This window comes from Notolepis coatsorum (genome assembly GCF_963971535.1).
Source record: "Notolepis coatsorum genome assembly, chromosome: 10".
Lineage (NCBI taxonomy): Eukaryota > Metazoa > Chordata > Actinopteri > Aulopiformes > Paralepididae > Notolepis > Notolepis coatsorum.
Window position 1 is genome coordinate 111,697,520 of NC_140174.1, and position 19,589 is coordinate 111,717,108.

The following is a 19,589-nucleotide window of genomic DNA, read 5'->3' on the forward strand; positions in this document are numbered from 1 at the left end:
ATTCACATGGTTTGTTTTTGTTTTCCTCAGTTTTGTCATTGATGAAATTCTTTTTTTTGCAGTTTTGATCATGGAGTTTACGTCATTTCTTAGTCTGTTTCTTTCCAGTTTGAGTTCAGTCACGTGGGCTTGGAGTTCACTGCTCATGCTTTTTGTAAGCTTTGACTGACTTTTACGAAACTCAGAGCATTTTTTGTCTCTGGTTTTCATAGCGGCCAATATTTCGGTGGGGTGGAGGCAAGCCCAGATTAAGAATTCAGAGGCCTCTGGGCCAGACTCTTGTGGAGGCCCCCACAGCCACACACACATGTGCACGCCCGCACAGTGGCGTTTTTTATATGTAAAACATTGGTGGGGCAGCCACCAACCAAGGCTACATACCAGGCGAACTACAGTAATCAAAATTACAGTAATCCTGCTACTGATGCGTTTTTAACACGTCAACAAACAGCTATCCATCGAGAGAGAGAAAGTATAGTTGAGGACTTTTTTTTAAGTGTTGAAAATTAATTACAGTATTATTCCCTGTCTGCCAAAGTTATTGACAGGTTCGGGGGGTACAGGAAGCACATCTCCTAGGACAGGGAGGTACGGGGGAACAGGAAACACAACTCCTAGGACAGGGAGGTACGGGGGAACAGGAAACACAACTCCTAGGACAGGGAGGTACGGGGGAACAGGAAACACAACTCCTAGGACAGGGAGGTACGGGGGAACAGGAAACACAACTCCTAGGACAGGGAGGTACGGGGGGAACAGGAAACACAACTCCTAGGACAGGGAGGTACAGGGGAACAGGAAACACAACTCCTAGGACAGGGAGGTACGGGGGAACAGGAAACACAACTCCTATGACAGGGAGGGGTGGGGGAACAGGAAACACATCTCCTAGGACAGGGAGGTACGGGGGAACAGGAAACACAACTCCTAGGACAGGGAGGTACGGGGGAACAGGAAACACAACTCCTAGGACAGGGAGGTATGGGGGAACAGGAAGCACATCTCCTAGGACAGGGAGGTACGGGGGAACAGGAAACACAACTCCTAGGACAGGGAGGTACGGGGGAACAGGAAGCACATCTCCTAGGACAGGGAGGTATGGGGGAACAGGAAACACAACTCCTAGGACAGGGAGGTACGGGGGAACAGGAAGCACATCTCCTAGGACAGGGAGGTACGGGGGAACAGGAAGCACAACTCCTATGACAGGGAGGTACGGGGGAACATGAAACACAACTCCTAGGACAGGGAGTGACGGGGGAACAGGAAGCACATCTCCTATGACAGGGAGGTACGGGGGTACATGAAACACAACTCCTAGGACAGGGAGTGACGGGGGAACAGGAAACACAACTCCTAGGACAGGGAGGTACGGGGGACGAGGAAACACAACTCCTAGGACAGGGAGGTACGGGGGAACAGGAAACACAACTCCTAGGACAGGGAGGTACGGGGGTACATGAAACACAACTCCTAGGACAGGGAGGTACGGGGGAACAGGAAGCACATCTCCTATGACAGGGAGGTACGGGGGTACATGAAACACAACTCCTAGGACAGGGAGTGACGGGGGAACAGGAAGCACATCTCCTATGACAGGGAGGGGCGGGGGAACAGGAAACACAACTCCTATGACAGGGAGGGGTGGGGGAACAGGAAGCACATCTCCTATGACAGGGAGGGGCGGGGGAACAGGAAACACAACTCCTATGACAGGGAGGGGCGGGGGAACAGGAAGCACATCTCCTATGACAGGGAGGGGCGGGGGAACAGGAAGCACATCTCCTATGACAGGGAGGGGCGGGGGAACAGGAAACACAACTCCTATGACAGGGAGGGGCGGGGGAACAGGAAGCACATCTCCTATGACAGGGAAGTACAGGGGAACAGGAAGCACATCTCCTATGACAGGGAGGTACAGGGGAACAGGAAACACAACTCCTAGGACAGGGAGGTACGGGGGGAACAGGAAACACAACTCCTAGGACAGGGAGGTACGGGGGAACAGGAAACACAACTCCTAGGACAGGGAGGTACGGGGGAACAGGAAACACAACTCCTAGGACAGGGAGGTATGGGGGAACAGGAAGCACATCTCCTAGGACAGGGAGGTATGGGGGAACAGGAAGCACATCTCCTAGGACAGGGAGGGGTGGGGGAACAGGAAACACAACTCCTAGGACAGGGAGGTACGGGGGAACAGGAAACACAACTCCTAGGACAGGGAGGTACGGGGGAACAGGAAGCACATCTCCTAGGACAGGGAGGTACGGGGGAACAGGAAGCACAACTCCTATGACAGGGAGGTACGGGGGTACATGAAACACAACTCCTAGGACAGGGAGTGACGGGGGAACAGGAAGCACATCTCCTATGACAGGGAGGTACGGGGGTACATGAAACACAACTCCTAGGACAGGGAGTGACGGGGGAACAGGAAACACAACTCCTAGGACAGGGAGGTACGGGGGACGAGGAAACACAACTCCTAGGACAGGGAGTGACAGGGGAACAGGAAGCACAACTCCTAGGACAGGGAGGTACGGGGGTACATGAAACACAACTCCTAGGACAGGGAGTGACGGGGGAACAGGAAGCACATCTCCTATGACAGGGAGGGGCGGGGGAACAGGAAACACAACTCCTATGACAGGGAGGGGTGGGGGAACAGGAAGCACATCTCCTATGACAGGGAGGGGCGGGGGAACAGGAAACACAACTCCTATGACAGGGAGGGGCGGGGGAACAGGAAGCACATCTCCTATGACAGGGAGGGGCGGGGGAACAGGAAGCACATCTCCTATGACAGGGAGGGGCGGGGGAACAGGAAACACAACTCCTATGACAGGGAGGGGCGGGGGAACAGGAAGCACATCTCCTATGACAGGGAAGTACAGGGGAACAGGAAGCACATCTCCTATGACAGGGAGGTACAGGGGAACAGGAAACATGAATACTTTTGGCAACCAACATGCCCTTCCACGTTGCTCTGATTGGCCAGCGATAATGCGCATGCGCGCGTTACCGCCGTAGGGGAGAAACGAGCGTAGAAGATCGCTGGCCAATCAGAGCAATGCAGAAAAGTCACGTGAAACACTGCAAACATTGGTCAGAAGAGAGACACGTCACGCGTTGGAGCTCTCCACAAAAACAGAAAGCCGCCATCTTTAATGTCTCGCATAGGATTTCATTTGCAGCAGGAACAAGTGCAATAAACAAAAAAGGATACAGTCACTGTGTATTCTGCCTCATTTATTGATGAAACAAAACCGACATCAACACAATTTGCCACAGAGCAGAGAGTTTAATCTCACAAAAAGATCGCTGACTTGTTAAGCTTGTTGTTAGGTTAGATGCTAATGTTGTGCTAGCGTTTTAGCATGGCTATCGTACATAGCGTGATCAATATAACTCGCTATTGATTGTTTGTACTAGTAACTAATGGTTAATGCTAGTAGAATAGACACAACGTGAGGTAATCACCATCCATTTTAAACCGGTTATTACCTAATGCTAACGTTAGCAGATAGACGCGAGACTGGTAACATTACAGCTTGTTAGCCTAATGCTAATGTTAACGTTAGCAGATAGACACAAGAGCCTAGGTAACGTTAAAGCAATGAGCGGTAACGTTAGCGTTAGCAGAATAGACACAACGAGAGTCTCGTTAATGTTATTATTGATTGATTGATTGATTGATTGATTGAAAACTGTGTTTTACTCTGGCTTGCGCCTAGCTCGTGGACATAGCTATGCTGGAGCTCTCAGCTGTACCCCAGCGGCCCCCGCCTCCCCACAGGGAGACAAGTACGAAATGCGCATGCGCGCGTTGCCGGCGTAGGGGGGAAACGAGAGTAGAAGATCGCTGGCCAATCAGAGCAACGCGGAAGGGCATGTTGGTTGCCGAAAGTATTCACGCGAACAGGAAGCACATATCCTATGACAGGGAGGGGCGGGGGAACAGGAAACACAACTCCTAAGACAGGGAGGGGCGGGGGAACAGGAAACACAACTCCTATGACAGGGCGGTACGGGGGAACAGGAAACACAACTCCTATGACAGGGAGGGGCGGGGGAACAGGAAACACAACTCCTATGACAGGGAGTGACGGGGGAACAGGAAACACAACTCCTATGACAGGGCGGTACGGGGGAACAGGAAGCACATCTCCTATGACAGGGAGGGGTGGGGGAACAGGAAACACAACTTTTTAATCGCGAGGCCGCTGTGTAGAAATTGATTGTGTAAACGATGGTCGATCAGCTGCTAAAGTGGCAGGTAGAGGAGACAAGCTTAGAGAAGAGGAAGAGAAGATCCCAAAACCAACTGGATAACGAGGAATTGCTTAAACTATAATGGACTGAAACGTAAAGATCCCCTCCACTCAGAAACATTTTCTTTTGTTTATGTTTAACTCCTGTTGGTGGCGTGACTTTGACTATACAGATTGTTATTGGTGCAGAACTTTTCCACATTCTTCCCATGGAGAGGTTGAGCTTCTCTGTACTTCCCTGAAATCTGAGTTGCATGTGTGATGTGACGTCACTAATAGGTTGAACCTATCATGGGCCAATAGGTGGTAACTGGACACCTTTAGCTTCATCTACACAGAAACCTGAGCAGGTATTGACATGTCTTGAAAGATTAAAAACTGCGAACTGGGAATTCCTGTTCATTCCTGTGCTTGTTGACAATTTGCATATTAATAGATCCTTACATCTCAATGAAGGTAAAGGTGTATAAATGCTGTTGAGATATTTTCAGTCGTGTATTGAACAATTAGTTGGAAAAATCATATTTATACAAATTGTTATTCAACATAGAACATGTTTTAGGATTTAAAATACATCTGGAGGAGATCTTTAAAGGCGAAAGTGTATCCTGCAGAAAATCATCAATGCTGTTTAATATTAGATGAAAATGATTATATGCAGATATATTCAGACAGATATGTATGTATATATATATATATATATATATATATATATATATATATATATATATATATGCAGCAAATATAGATGTGTAAATGTACAGTATATATACAGTTTATACAGCACTATTGTACATGCTATCATACCGAGGTATATGGGTAGGACTGGGGAAATAATTCATACCGGGAGATATAGCGCGAAATATAGCCCCAATCAGGCCACTTTTTAAGCGGGGGGTCTGGGGGTCCCCCACCCGGAAGATTTTAGTTACAAAGACTTAATTTCCTGCATTCTGGTGAATTTTTGTGCATGTGAATCACAAACTAATGAGCCAACAATTGCTTAGTACAATGTACTGTTATGGACCTCAAATAAAACTGTTGTGGCACTAGCAATGGTACTCTCTCCACCTTCAAAAAGAAAAAAGCAAGAGCACAACATATTTTTCTATTTACTATTATAATACAGTTAACCACTCTCTCCACCTATTCAAACAAGTCAAGAGCACAATACCATATTCACTTTACTGATGCACTACCCATCAACAGTTAAAATAGCCCTTTACACAAACATTAAATAACAGACCTTTCATTACAATACTATAATAACAGTAGCCACTGCCAGAATAGTGACACATGTATCACGTGTGGTGAGCACACGCATGCATGCACAACGAAGACAGAAGATTGCGTTGTCTCAATCATTTTAACTATAAAATTAGCTCAAAGTATGAGCTCACTGACTGAAATTTCCAACAAAAAGCATCAATTGTCAAATAATATTGATCACATTAACTAGACTAGATGTTTTTGAGGAAATTAGAAAGGGAACAACAACTTAACCCTTGTGTCTGATCAGATTCTTATTTGTTTGATAACTTTGCAGTGATTATGTTTGTAGCCAATGTGGCAAAGGTGTGTAATCTTTGAATTATCTTGGAATTATTTTGACTCTCTCTTTCATAAATTGTTTATTCAACTTCAGCCCCAATCATAACCACCACATATTGTTTTTTGTAATGTCAGATTTAACAACTCCTTTTGGGAGTGTGCCATCTGCCATTCCATTCGCCGCCTCCACTGTCAATCAGTTGTATCGCCTGGTCCCGCCTCCACCAATCACAAGCGGCAGCACGGCTCCATTGTGTGTGTGTGTGTCCGCGTGAGGGAGGGAGAGTCAGATAGTTCTCCAACTCTGTCGCAGACAGTAAAATCCTGGTTGTTCCCCACCCACCTGGTTATCTAAAAACTATCGCGCCGCGCCGCCGCCACAACTAGAAACAATGGCCTGGCAAAAAAATTAAATAAAAATTATAATAAAAAAAATATATAATATCTTTTTTTATATAATTTTTTTTTTTTATCTGTGCAGGCCAGGCCACCGGGAAAACTCCCGGTGCTCCCGATGGCCAGTCCGTGCCTGGGGTAGTGCGACCAGTGTGAAGGAAGGTTGCGCCGCATTTACAAGACAAAATGAGAGCAATGCAACATGCGGCACAATAATAATTTTATCTCGATTATCTTGTTTTCATGATCGTGGGAAGACAACATCGTGATTTAAATTGAAACTCCATTAGTCGCCCGCGCCCTGCTGTGAAAGAAGGTCTTGTCTCGTCTCCTAACTGTCCCTGCTGTGAAAGAAGGTCTTGTCTCGTCTCCTAACTGTCCCTGCTGTGAAAGAAGGTCTTGTCTCGTAACTGTCCCTGCTGTGAAAGAAGGTCTTGTCTCGTCTCCTAACTGTCCCGGCTGTGAAAGAAGGTCTTGTCTCATCTTGTAACTGTCCCTGCTGTGAAAGAAGGTCTTGTCTCCTAACTGTCCCGGCTGTGAAAGAAGGTCTTGTCTTGTCTTGTAACTGTCCCTGCTGTGAAAGAAGGTCTTGTCTTGTAACTGTCCCTGCTGTGAAAGAAGGTCTTGTCTTGTAACTGTCCCTGCTGTGAAAGAAGGCCTTGTCTTGTAACTGTCCCTGCTGTGAAAGAAGGTCTTGTCTTGTAACTGTCCCTGCTGTGAAAGAAGGTCTTGTCTTGTAACTGTCCCTGCTGTGAAAGAAGGCCTTGTCTTGTAACTGTCCCTGCTGTGAAAGAAGGTCTTGTCTTGTAACTGTCCCTGCTGTGAAAAAAGGTCTTGTCTCCTAACTGTCCCGGCTGTGAAAGAAGGTCTTGTCTTGTCTTGTAACTGTCCCTGCTGTGAAAGAAGGTCTTGTCTTGTAACTGTCCCTGCTGTGAAAGAAGGTCTTGTCTTGTAACTGTCCCTGCTGTGAAAGAAGGCCTTGTCTTGTAACTGTCCCTGCTGTGAAAGAAGGTCTTGTCTTGTAACTGTCTCTGCTGTGAAAGAAGGTCTTGTCTTGTAACTGTCCCTGCTGTGAAAGAAGGTCTTGTCTTGTAACTGTCCCTGCTGTGAAAGAAGGTCTTGTCTTGTAACTGTCCCTGCTGTGAAAGAAGGCCTTGTCTTGTAACTGTCCCTGCTGTGAAAGAAGGTCTCATCTTGTAACTGTCCCTGTTGTGAAAGAAGGTCTTGTTTTGTAACTGTCCCTGCTGTGAAAGAAGGTCTTGTCTCCTAACTGTCCCTGCTGTGAAAGAAGGTCTTGTCTTGTAACTGTCCCTGTTGTGAAAGAAGGTCTTGTCTTGTAACTGTCTCTGCTGTGAAAGAAGGTCTTGTCTTGTAACTGTCCCTGTTGTGAAAGAAGGTCTTGTCTTGTAACTGTCCCAGCTGTGAAATAAGGTCTTGTCTTGTAACTGTCCCTGCTGTGAAAGAAGGTCTTGTCTTGTAACTGTCCCTGCTGTGAAAGAAGGTCTTGTCTTGTAACTGTCTCTGCTGTGAAAGAAGGTATTGTCTTGTAACTGTCCCTGCTGTGAAAGAAGGTCTTGTCTTGTAACTGTCCCTGCTGTGAAAGAACGTCTTGTCTTGTAACTGTCCCTGCTGTGAAAGAAGGTCTTGTCTGTCCCCGCTCTGTGCAGGTGGTGCTGGACGACCTGGGGAACAAGATGATATACGACTTCCCACTCGGTCGCTGGTTTGCCATCGATGAGGATGACGGGAAGATTCAGAGAGACGTTCTCGTCGGAGGAAAGGAGCCCACTGGTGAGCAGCGAGCAGGGTTCCTACGATCCTGGAACACCCCCCTGATGTTTAACTATCTCCTGGAACACCCACCGATGTTTAACTATCTCCTGGAACACCCCCCGATGTTTAACTATCTCCTGGAACACCCCCCGATGTTTAACTATCTCCTGGAACACCCCCCGATGTTTAACTATCTCCTGGAACACCCCCCGATGTTTAACTATATCCTGGAACACCCCCCGATGTTTAACTATCTCCTGGAACACCCCCCGATGTTTAACTATCTCCTGGAACACCCCCTGATGTTTAACTATCTCCTGGAACACCCCCCGATGTTTAACTATCTCCTGGAACACCCCCCGATGTGTAACTATCTCCTGGAACACCCCCGATGTTTAACTATCTCCTGGAACACCCCCCGATGTTTAACTATCTCCTGGAACACCCCCCGATGTGTAACTATCTCCTGGAACACCCCCCGATGTTTAACTATCTCCTGGAACACCCCCTGATTTTATTTGATTTGATTTTATTGTATTAAGGATCCCCATTAGCTGGTGCCATAGCAACTAGCTAGTCTTCCACACAAAAAAAACATACAAAAACAATTATTATTGCAAAACAAAATTATTAAAAGTCAGTACTCAACACACAATGCATAATGAAACTAACAATTAAGATGGCTAAAATGACATGCAAGCACAGAAACAGAAAACAAAAAAAACGTTGTTTAACTATCTCCGCCAGGACCTGAACATAGACTGACAGCAGGACCTGAACATAGACTGACAGCAGACCTGAACATAGACTGAGACCTGAACATAGACTGACAGCAGACCTGAACATAGACTGACAGCAGACCTGAACATAGACTGACAGCAGACCTGAACATAGACTGACAGCAGACCTGAACATAGACTGACAGCAGACCTGAACATAGACTGACAGCAGACCTGAACATAGACTGACAGCAGGACCTGAACATAGACTGACAGTAGGATATGTTGATCATTTATCTCTTTATATTTTATTTATAGAGCACATTTAAAAACAACAAAGTTGGCCAAAGTGCTGTACAAGTCGAACAACAAATATCACACAGAGATCAGAAGCACACAGTAAAGCGTCACATAAAAGGGCAGGTCTCTCAAGAAAATAGATGTGTTTTGAGGCATGATTTGAACACCTGCAGAGTGGGGGCCTGCCTAACATGCAGAGGCAGCTCGTTCCAGAGCTTTGGGGCTGCCATTGCGAAAGCACGGTCCCCCCTAAGCTTCAGCCTGGACTGAGGAACAGCCAGGAGGAGCTGATCAGAGGACCTGAGGGACCTTGAAGGAACATAAGGTTCCAGCAGATCCAAGAGGTAGACTGATACCAAGCCGTTTAGGCACTTAAAAGCAAACAGTAACATCTTAAAATCGACCCTAAAACGCACAGGAGGGAAGCCAGTACAGGGGAAATGTACATTTACATTTACATTTACATTTAGTCATTTAGCTGACGCTTTTATCCAAAGCGACTTACAAGTTCTGTACGACAAGCCATCAGGAAGAGCACAACTCTATCAGCTGAGTAACAATGTTCATCAAAGTGTTGAGTGCTACAGTGTAGGTTAGTTTATTAGGACAAGTGCATGACAGTATGGTTAGTTAGGGTTAGATTTTTTTTTTTTTTTTTTTTTTTTTTTTTATTCAGATAATGGTTGAAGAAGTGAGTCTTTAGTCGACGGCGAAAGATTGGACGTGTTTCGGCTGTCCTAACTGGGGTGGGTAGTTCATTCCACCATTGTGGGGCAAGGACTGAGAATAGGCGACTTCTCTTTGATGACCCTCCCGGAGCTTGGATAGGAGTAGGTCTGAGGCGGCCAGAAGATGCAGAGCGTAGGGGTCTTGAGGGTGTGTAGTTAGAGACCATTGACCGGAGGTAGGCGGGAGCAGTTCCCTTTGCCGCACGGTATGCTAGGTCAAGGGCCTTGAAGCGGATTCGTGCAGCAATGGGGAGCCAGTGCAGGTCCCTAAGAAGTGGGGTGACATGGGCCGACTTCGGTAGGTTTGAGATCAGGCGGGCCGCTGCGTTCTGAATGAGTTGAAGAGGCTTAGTGGCAGTGGCCGGGAGGCCAGCGAGCAGTGCGTTGCAGTAGTCGAGGCGGGAGATGACTGTTGATTGGACGAGGAGTTGGGTGGCTTCTTTTGTCAGGAAGGGGCGTATCCTTCTGACGTTGCTCAGGAGGAATCGGCAGGTTCTGGTTGTCGCTGCGATGTGAGCAGAGAAGTTCAACTGGTCGTCGAGGACAACACCAAGGTTCTTGGCGGTCGGGGACGCGGTCACAGCTGCATTCTGGACTGTGATGGAGAGGTCGGTCAGGGGGGAGGATTTGGCCGGCAGGTGGAGCAATTCTGTTTTGCTTAGGTTCAGTTTGAGGTGGTTGGTCGTCATCCAGGCGGAGATGTCGGACAGACAGGCCGAGATCCGCTCAGAGACGTGGATATCTGAGGGAGGGAAGGAGAGGAAGAGTTGAGTATCGTCGGCATAACAGTGGTAGGAGAAGCCATGAGACGTGATAATGTTACCCAGTGATTTAGTGTAACTGTACGTGTAACTGTACGTGTAACTGTACCCACCAGGTATTGTGTACAAGATCCAGGTGGTGACGGGGCATGTCCGAGGAGCCGGGACCAACTCCAAGATCCACATCGTGATGCACGGCTCCAAGGGCGTGAAGAACAGCGGCAGGGTAAATGTATAGAGGGCGTTAAAGCTGCCGTTTGTGGTTATCTTTTTGTTATAATACGTGTTAATAAGTAGATCTACGTTCTGACAGCCATCACTGATGTCTGGTCAGTAACATGGGTCTCCCAGTCCCTCCACTCTGCAGTAAACAGCCATCACTGATATAGAGTGTCTGGTCAGTAACACAGGTCTCCCAGTCCCTCCACTCTGCAGTAAACAGCCATCACTGATATAGTGTGTCTGGTCAGTAACACAGGTCTCCCAGTCCCTCCACTCTGCAGTAAACAGTCATCACTGATATAGAGTGTCTGGTCAGTAACATGGGTCTCCCAGTCCCTCCACTCTGCAGTAAACAGCCATCACTGATATAGAGTGTCTGGTCAGTAACATGGGTCTCTCAGTCCCTCCACTCTGCAGTAAACAGCCATCACTGATATAGTGTCTGGTCAGTAACACAGGTCTCCCAGTCCCTCCACTCTGCAGTAAACAGCCATCACTGATATAGAGTGTCTGGTCAGTAACATGGGTCTCTCAGTCCCTCCACTCTGCAGTAAACAGCCATCACTGATATAGAGTGTCTGGTCAGTAACACAGGTCTCCCAGTCCCTCCACTCTGCAGTAAACATCCATCACTGATACAGAGTGTCTGGTCAGTAACACAGGTCTCCCAGTCCCTCCACTCTGCAGTAAACAGCCATCACTGATACAGAGTGTCTGGTCAGTAACACAGGTCTCCCAGTCCCTCCACTCTGCAGTAAACAGCCATCACTGATACAGAGTGTCTGGTCAGTAACACAGGTCTCCCAGTCCCTCCACTCTGCAGTAAACAGCCATCACTGATATAGTGTCTGGTCAGTAACACAGGTCTCCCAGTCCCTCCACTCTGCAGTAAACAGACATCACTGATACAGAGTGTCTGGTCAGTAACATGGGTCTCCCAGTCCCTCCACTATGCAGTAAACAGCCATCACTGATACAGAGTGTCTGGTCAGTAACATGGGTCTCCCAGTCCCTCCACTCTGCAGTAAACAGCCATCACTGATATAGAGTGTCTGGTCAGTAACATGGGTCTCTCAGTCCCTCCACTCTGTAGTAAACAGCCATCACTGATACAGAGTGTCTGGTCAGTAACATGGGTCTCCCAGTCCCTCCACTATGCAGTAAACAGCCATCACTGATACAGAGTGTCTGGTCAGTAACATGGGTCTCCCAGTCCCTCCACTCTGCAGTAAACAGCCATCACTGATGTAGAGTGTCTGGTCAGTAACATGGGTCTCTCAGTCCCTCCACTCTGCAGTAAACAGCCATCACTGATACAGAGTGTCTGGTCAGTAACATGGGTCTCCCAGTCCCTCCACTCTGCAGTAATAAGCCTGATACAGAGTGTCTGGTCAGTAACATGGGTCTCCCAGTCCCTCCGCTCTGCAGTAACACAAAATACATGTCCTGGTATCCTGTTCCCACTTTATCCAATCAGGAGAGAGAACCCTAGATCTTTTTACAGTACTTATTTCAAGAAGTCTGGCCAAGCAGAATTTGTTTACTGCACTGGTACAGTAGATCATTTTACTTGTTTCAAGGAAAACATTTGCTTAAAGCTATTTTTAATTTCTTCTTTTTTTTCTTTTCTTTTTTTTGTCTCCCTCCTGATTGGATAACGTGGAAAGGGATACCAGGAAATGTATTTTGTGTTTACTGCAGAGCGGAGGGACTGAGAGACCCATGTTACTGACCAGACACTCTGTATCAGTGATGGCTGTTTACTGCAGAGTGGAGGGTCTGGGAGACCCATGTTACTGACCAGACACTCTGTATCAGTGATGGCTGTCGGAATGTAGACCACTTATTTAAACAAACGGAAAAATACCACTTGCAGCACCTTTAAATACAAAGTACTTTACTTTAAATACAAAGTACTTTAAACATCCCCTCTATTCTTGTTTTTTCTGTTTATCTATCTTTCTCTTTTTCACGTTCACACTGCAAGCCTTATAGCTCAATTCTGATTTATTGCTCAGATCAGATTGTTTTGTTTGGCTGTTCACATTTTTTAAATGTGGCTAATATCAGATTCCAGTGAATTGTGAACTGGTCACTGCTCCTGAACTGACCCACATGCACAAATTAACAATAATGAAGACGGACGTAAACATGGAGGACACTGAAGTCACAGTTTATGGTTTCATTTAGAAGTTGATGTGCAGTGGAGGATAATTCATGAGCAGATGATGAGGTGAAAGAGATGTTTCTTCTTTCAATATTCTTTCAATTACAGACCAGTTATGATATGTCCCTCAACTCAAGTGTTGCTTGTACAGAAGTATCACCTCAAATAATTATGAGGTAAACACCTCACTGTCCCTCCACTGACCACCTCCATCACAGCTGTCTTCCATGTCTGTATCCACTGACCACCTCCATCACAGCTGTCTTCATGTCTGTATCCACTGACCACCTCCATCACAGCTGTCTTCCATGTCTGTATCCACTGACCACCTCCATCACAGCTGTCTTCATGTCTGTATCCACTGACCACCTCCATCACAGCTGTCTTCCATGTCTGTATCCACTGACCACCTCCATCACAGCTGTCTTCCATGTCTGTATCCACTGACCACCTCCATCACAGCTGTCTTCCATGTCTGTATCCACTGACCACCTCCATCACAGCTGTCTTCCATGACAGTCTGTATCCACTGACCACCTCCATCACAGCTGTCTTCCATGTCTGTATCCACTGACCACCTCCATCACAGCTGTCTTCATGTCTGTATCCACAGAGTGAACTCCCACCAGAATGTCAATCTAGAGTGACATAAAAGTTGCATGAATTCCGACATGTTCAGACTGAGGTCACATTGCAAAGACCTGTATCTAATTTAGAGCCACATTGTGACTGGTGTCTGGTCCTCACCTCACCTCTCTGCTCCTTGGTCTTCACCTCTCTGCTCCTTGGTCTTCACCTCCCTGCTCCTTGGTCTTCACCTCTCTGCTCCTTGGTCTTCACCTCTCTGCTCCTTGGTCTTCACCTCCCTGCTCCTTGGTCTTCACCTCTCTGCTCCTTGGTCTTCACCTCTCTGCTCCTTGGTCTTCACCTCTCTGCTCCTTGGTCTCACCTCACCTCCCTGCTCCTTGGTCTCACCTCACCTCCCTGCTCCTTGGTCTTCACCTCTCTGCTCCTTGGTCTTCACCTCTCTGCTCCTTGGTCTTCACCTCTCTGCTCCTTGGTCTCACCTCACCTCCCTGCTCCTTGGTCTCACCTCACCTCTCTGCTCCTTGGTCTTCACCTCTCTGCTCCTTGGTCTTCACCTCCCTGCTCCTTGGTCTTCACCTCTGTTCCTTGGTCTTCACCTCTCTGCTCCTTGGTCTTCACCTCCCTGCTCCTTGGTCTTCACCTCTCTGCTCCTTGGTCTTCACCTCTCTGCTCCTTGGTCTTCACCTCTCTGCTCCTTGGTCTCACCTCACCTCCCTGCTCCTTGGTCTCACCTCACCTCCCTGCTCCTTGGTCTTCACCTCTCTGCTCCTTGGTCTTCACCTCTCTGCTCCTTGGTCTTCACCTCTCTGCTCCTTGGTCTCACCTCACCTCCCTGCTCCTTGGTCTCACCTCACCTCTCTGCTCCTTGGTCTTCACCTCCCTGCTCCTTGGTCTTCACCTCTGTTCTTTGGTCTTCACCTCCCTGCTCCTTGGTCTTCACCTCTGTTCCTTGGTCTTCACCTCCCTGCTCATTGGTCTCACCTCACCTCTCTGCTCCTTGGTCTTCACCTCTCTGCTCCTTGGTCTTCACCTCCCTGCTCCTTGGTCTCACCTCACCTCTCTGCTCCTTGGTCTTCACCTCTCTGCTCCTTGGTCTTCACCACCCTGCTCCATGGTCTTCACCTCCCTGCTCCTTGGTCTTCACCTCCCTGCTCTTGGTCTTCACCTCCCTGCTCCTTGGTCTTCACCTCCCTGCTCTTGGTGTCTGTCTCTGCTCCTTGGTCTTCACCTCCCTGCTCCTTGGTCTTCACCTCCCTGTTCCTTGGTGTCTGTCTCTGCTCCTTGGTCTTCACCTCCCTGCTCCTTGGTCTTCACCTCCCTGCTCTTGGTCTTCACCTCCCTGTTCCTTGGTGTCTGTCTCTGCTCCTTGGTCTTCACCTCCCTGCTCCTTGGTCTTCACCTCCCTGCTCCTTGGTCCTCACCTCCCTCCTCCTTGGTCTTCACCTCCCTGCTCTTGGTCTTCACCTCCCTGTTTCTTGGTGTCTGTCTCTGCTCCTTGGTCTTCACCTCCCTGCTCCTTGGTCTTCACCTCCCTGCTCCTTGGTCCTCACCTCCCTCCTCCTTGGTCTTCACCTCCCTGCTCCTTGGTCATCACCTCCCTCCTCCTTGGTCTTCACCTCCCTGCTCCTTGGTCCTCACCTCCCTCCTCCTTGGTGTCTGTCTCTGCTCCAGGTGTTCCTGGAAGGGGGTAAGTTTGAACGAGGCCTGACCGACATCTTCTCCGTGGAGGTTGCAGCTCTGCTCAGCCCTCTCAGCAGAGTCACCATTGGACACGACAATGAAGGAGTCAGCGCTGGGTGGTACTGTGAGAGGGTACGCTGGACACAACAGTAGTAGATTAGTAGTAGTATTAGTTGTAGTAGTAGATGTGTTTTTCTCTGAAATGTAATTGAGTAAAAGTAAAAGTATACAAACCTAATAATACTAGAGTAAAGTACAAATCCCCCAAAACAGTACTTAAGTATTGTAACGAAGTACAATTACTCAAGTACTTTACACCCCTGAGTAGTTCAAGTTCAAGTTCTTTAATAGTTGTCATACAGAAGTACAGAATACTTTCATACAAAATGCTTCTTACTGTTACGCTCCAGAGACTGTGCTAGACAAGATAGTATCAAATAACATAATATAGCATGTAATTTAGAAGAAGAAAAATGAGGTCACAGTGTTCGGTATAGACATATGTACAATGTTCTGAGTTACCATATAATATACAATACTATGCAGTGTACTAATGTACAGTACTATCTAGTGCAAAGCAGAAATGGGATGAGGTACAATTTTAGGTACAATTTACAGTAAGGTGTACGAGTTGTAGTGCAATCCTTCATCAATAAATATAAAGTGTGGGGAGTGGGTGCTACAGTGTGTTTGTTTAAAGTGGGTGTGTGCTATAAAGTGTGTGGAGTGGGTGCTACAGTGTGTTTGTTTAAAGTGAGTGTGTGCGTGTGGATGTGTGTGCTATGTGCGTTTGGTGGTTGTTGTTGTGTAGTGTTCATTCATTGTTCGTTTAGCAGCCTGATGGCCTGGGGATAGAAGCTTCTTCTGAGTCTTTCTGTGCTCGCCTTGAGACTCCGGTATCGCTTGCCTGACCGCAGCAGTTCAAAGAGGCAGTTGTTCGGGTGACTGGAGTATTTAATGATTCTCTTAGCCTTGCCCGTGCACCGCTTGTTGTAAATGTTCTGGAGGGTGGGGAGCCCCCCTCCAATTGTGCGTTCGGCTGAACGTGTCACTCTTTGTAGTCTGCTTCGGTCTTGTGCAGTGCTATTCCCAAACCAGGAGGTGATGTTGCCGGTCAAGATGCTCTCTATTGTACATGAGTAGAAGTTCTTAAGGATCTTCTGACTGACTTGGAACTTCCTTAGGCGCCTGAGGAAGTAGAGGCGTTGTCGTGCCTTCTTCACAACACTGTCAATGTGTGTGGTCCATGTCAAGTCCTCGGATATGTAGGCTCCGAGGTACTTAAAGCTGTTGACTCTCTCAACCGGTGCCCCGTCGATGCTGAGGGGGCTGTAGTCCTTGACCCCCGACCTCCTGAAGTCCACAATCATCTCCTTTGTTTTGCTGACGTTCAGGGAGAGGCTGTTTTCCTGGCACCATCCCGCCAGGACCTTGACCTCTTCCAGGTAGGCCCTCTCGTCGTTGGCAGAGATCAGGCCCACCACCACTGTGTCGTCAGCAAATTTGATGATTGTATTGCTACTCCGCTGAGCCACACAGTCGTGTGTGTACAGGGAGTAGAGGAGGGGACTCAGAACACAGCCCTGGGGGGCCCCTATGTTGAGGGTGATGGATGAGGAGGTGCAGTTGCCTGCTCTCACCACCTGGGGTCTGCCAGTCAGGAAGTCCAAGACCCACTGGCAGAGGTCATAGCCCAAGCCCAGGTCCCTGAGCTTGGCTATGAGTATGGAGGGGACTATGGTATTGAATGCTGAGCTGTAGTCGATGAATAGCATTCTCACATAGTTCCCCTGCCTCTTGTCCAGGTGTGATGCTGCTGTGTGCAGCACATGGGCTATGGCGTCCTCCGTGGACCTGTTGGGGCGGTATGCAAATTGCAGGGGGTCCATGTTGATGGGGAGGGAGGAGCAGATGTAGCCCTTTACTAGCTTCTCAAAGCACTTCATGGCTATGGAGGTGAGAGCTACAGGGCGGTAGTCGTTGAGGCAAGCAGGCTTGGATTTTTTGGGTACAGGGATAATAGTGGACTTCTTCAGGCAGGTGGGGATGACAGCCTGTTCTAAGGACAGGTTAAATATGTCAGTGAATACTGGGGCCAGTTGGTCGGCACAGACTTTTAGGACGCGGCCGGGGATGCCGTCCGGACCTGCTGCCTTCCTGATATTCACTTTTTTAAAGGTCCGCCTCACCTCATGCTCTGTTACCCTGAACACTGCGTCTCCATCAGCAGCCGACCCCCCCCCCCCATTGCCGTGGCTTGTGAGCTGGTGTTGTTATTACCAGCATCAAACCTTGCATAGAAGGTATTGAGGTCATTTGCTAAGGAGATGTCACTGTTCAGTTTGAGGGAGGCGCCTTTGTAGTCTGTCATCGTTTTGAGCCCCTGCCACATAGCTCTAGAGTCAGCTTGTTCAAACTGGAGTTCAATTTTATCCCTGTAGCGCCGTTTGGCCTCCGACACTGTCCTCCTTACGTTGTATCGCGCCACCTTGTGGTCATTCATGTTGCCTGCCACTAGGCCGTCGTTGTATGCTTTGGTGCGCTCTCTCAGAGCTTCACGGACGGATTTGTCTACCCAGGGTTTTTGATTTGGGTAAACTCTCATTGTGGTAGTGGGGATTGTTTCTTCCACCCTAGTACAAACATAGTCCAGCACTGTCTCCGTGTAGACATTAATGTTATCTGTGTCGCGGAACACATTCCAGTCTCTGCAGTGAAACACAGACCGGAGCGTCTCCCCTGACGTCAAATCCCATTTCTGCACCTCTCGCGAGACTACAGGAGTACTTTTAATTCTCTGTTTGTACTTTGGTGAAAGAAAGATTGACGCGTGATCTGATTTACCAAAGCCACTATCAGAATGAGCCTTGTAGCCACCTTTAAATTGCGTGTAACAGTGATCTAGGATGTTACCGCCTCTGGTGTTGCAAGTCACATGCTGATAGAAGTCAGGTAATACCTTTCTCAGATTGGCGCTATTGAAATCACCCAGCACTAAAATGGCGGCGTTAACGTTCGCCACTTGTATTCTATTTACCTCGTCGTGTAGTCTGGAGAGCGCAACCTTGTTGCTGGCTTGCGGTGGAATATACACTCCGATCAGGACGATCGCCGTTAACTCCCTCGGGAGGAAGAAAGGACGACACTTGATGGTTATATATTCCAGTTCTGGGGAGCAGTGGTTGGATAATTCCTTCACGTTAGTTGGATCGCTCCAATTTTTGTTAAACATGAAGGCAATACCTCCTCCACGTTGTTTACCGGACTCTGCTGCTGGCCGATCCTTGCGATGGATAAAGAAGTGATCGGCTGGTTGAATTGCGTGGTCTGGAACCTCCGGTGTGAGCCACGTTTCGGTGAAGCAGAGAACGTTGCAGTCCCTAACGTCTCTTTGATATTGAATCCTTGCTCGGATGTCATCCAGTTTATTGTCAATTGATTGTACATTGGCTAGCAATATACTGGGTAGTGGTGTCCTGTGCCGCCTGGTTCTCAGCCTTTTACGGACTCCAGCTCTCTTTCCTCGTCGTCTGGGTCCTCTTTTCCTGGGATCAAGGAACAAAGGATCTGGTCCTAATCTCCGGAGAATTTCTTCAGGCCATTGTTGCGGTTCGGAAAGCTGGTCCAGTGAGTAATCCAGTTGGTAAATTTCCCGTAATCCAATGTCTATGAGTGACTGACGGTCATATACATTAAATGCACCAACAGTTGGTACAAACAAAACTCTAAAAACTATAAATATTAACAAAAGTAAGCACAGTCTCGACGGAGCGCACAGACAGGCAGCCGTTCGTTGCGGCGCCATACTCCACGCCAGTAGTAGTAGTAATAGTTAATAGTAGTAGTAGTAGTAATAGTAATAGTAATAGTAATAGTAGTAGTAGTAGTAGTAGTAGTAGTAGTAATAGTGGTAGTAGTAGTAGTAGTAGTAGCAGTAGTAGTAATAGTAGTAGTAATAGTAGTTGTAGTAGTAAAATAAGTAGTAGTAGTAGTAATAGCAGCAGTAGTAGTAGTAGTAGTAGTAGTAGTAGTAGTAGTAGTAGTAGTAGTAGTAGTAGTAGTAGTAGTAGTAGTAGTAGTAGTAGTAATAGCAGTAGTAGTAATAATAATAGTAGTTGTAGTAATAAAATAAGTAGTAGTAGTAGTGAATGAATGAATGAATGAATGAATGAATGAATGAATGAATGAATGAATGAATGAATGAATGAATGAATGAATGAATGAATGAATGAATGAATGAATGAATGAAAACTTTATTTAACAGATTGCAGAATGGGTACAATACAGTACGGCTCAATACAGACAATTGTTAAGGGGATGCAGACCAGAGAAAGACGTTTGTCTTGTTTACATCAGGGTCCCCCATTTTCAATTCATAGTGACATTTATGACATCCACAACATACATGACATCATGACATTTATGGCATA

General features: G+C 47.5%; 1 protein-coding gene across 1 annotated transcript in view; it reads left to right on the plus strand.

The window, feature by feature from the left end:
* The window catches only part of loxhd1b (lipoxygenase homology PLAT domains 1b), a gene marked incomplete at both ends in the record, with an annotated part of 219,653 nt that overhangs the window by 45,987 nt on the left and 154,077 nt on the right, over positions 1-19,589 (plus strand). Inside the window, 3 exons of the mRNA XM_084322732.1 lie at positions 7,889-8,012; positions 10,619-10,728; positions 15,151-15,291. Coding sequence (XP_084178858.1) covers positions 7,889-8,012; positions 10,619-10,728; positions 15,151-15,291 — 375 coding nt within the window. The remainder of the gene's footprint in view (positions 1-7,888; positions 8,013-10,618; positions 10,729-15,150; positions 15,292-19,589) is intronic.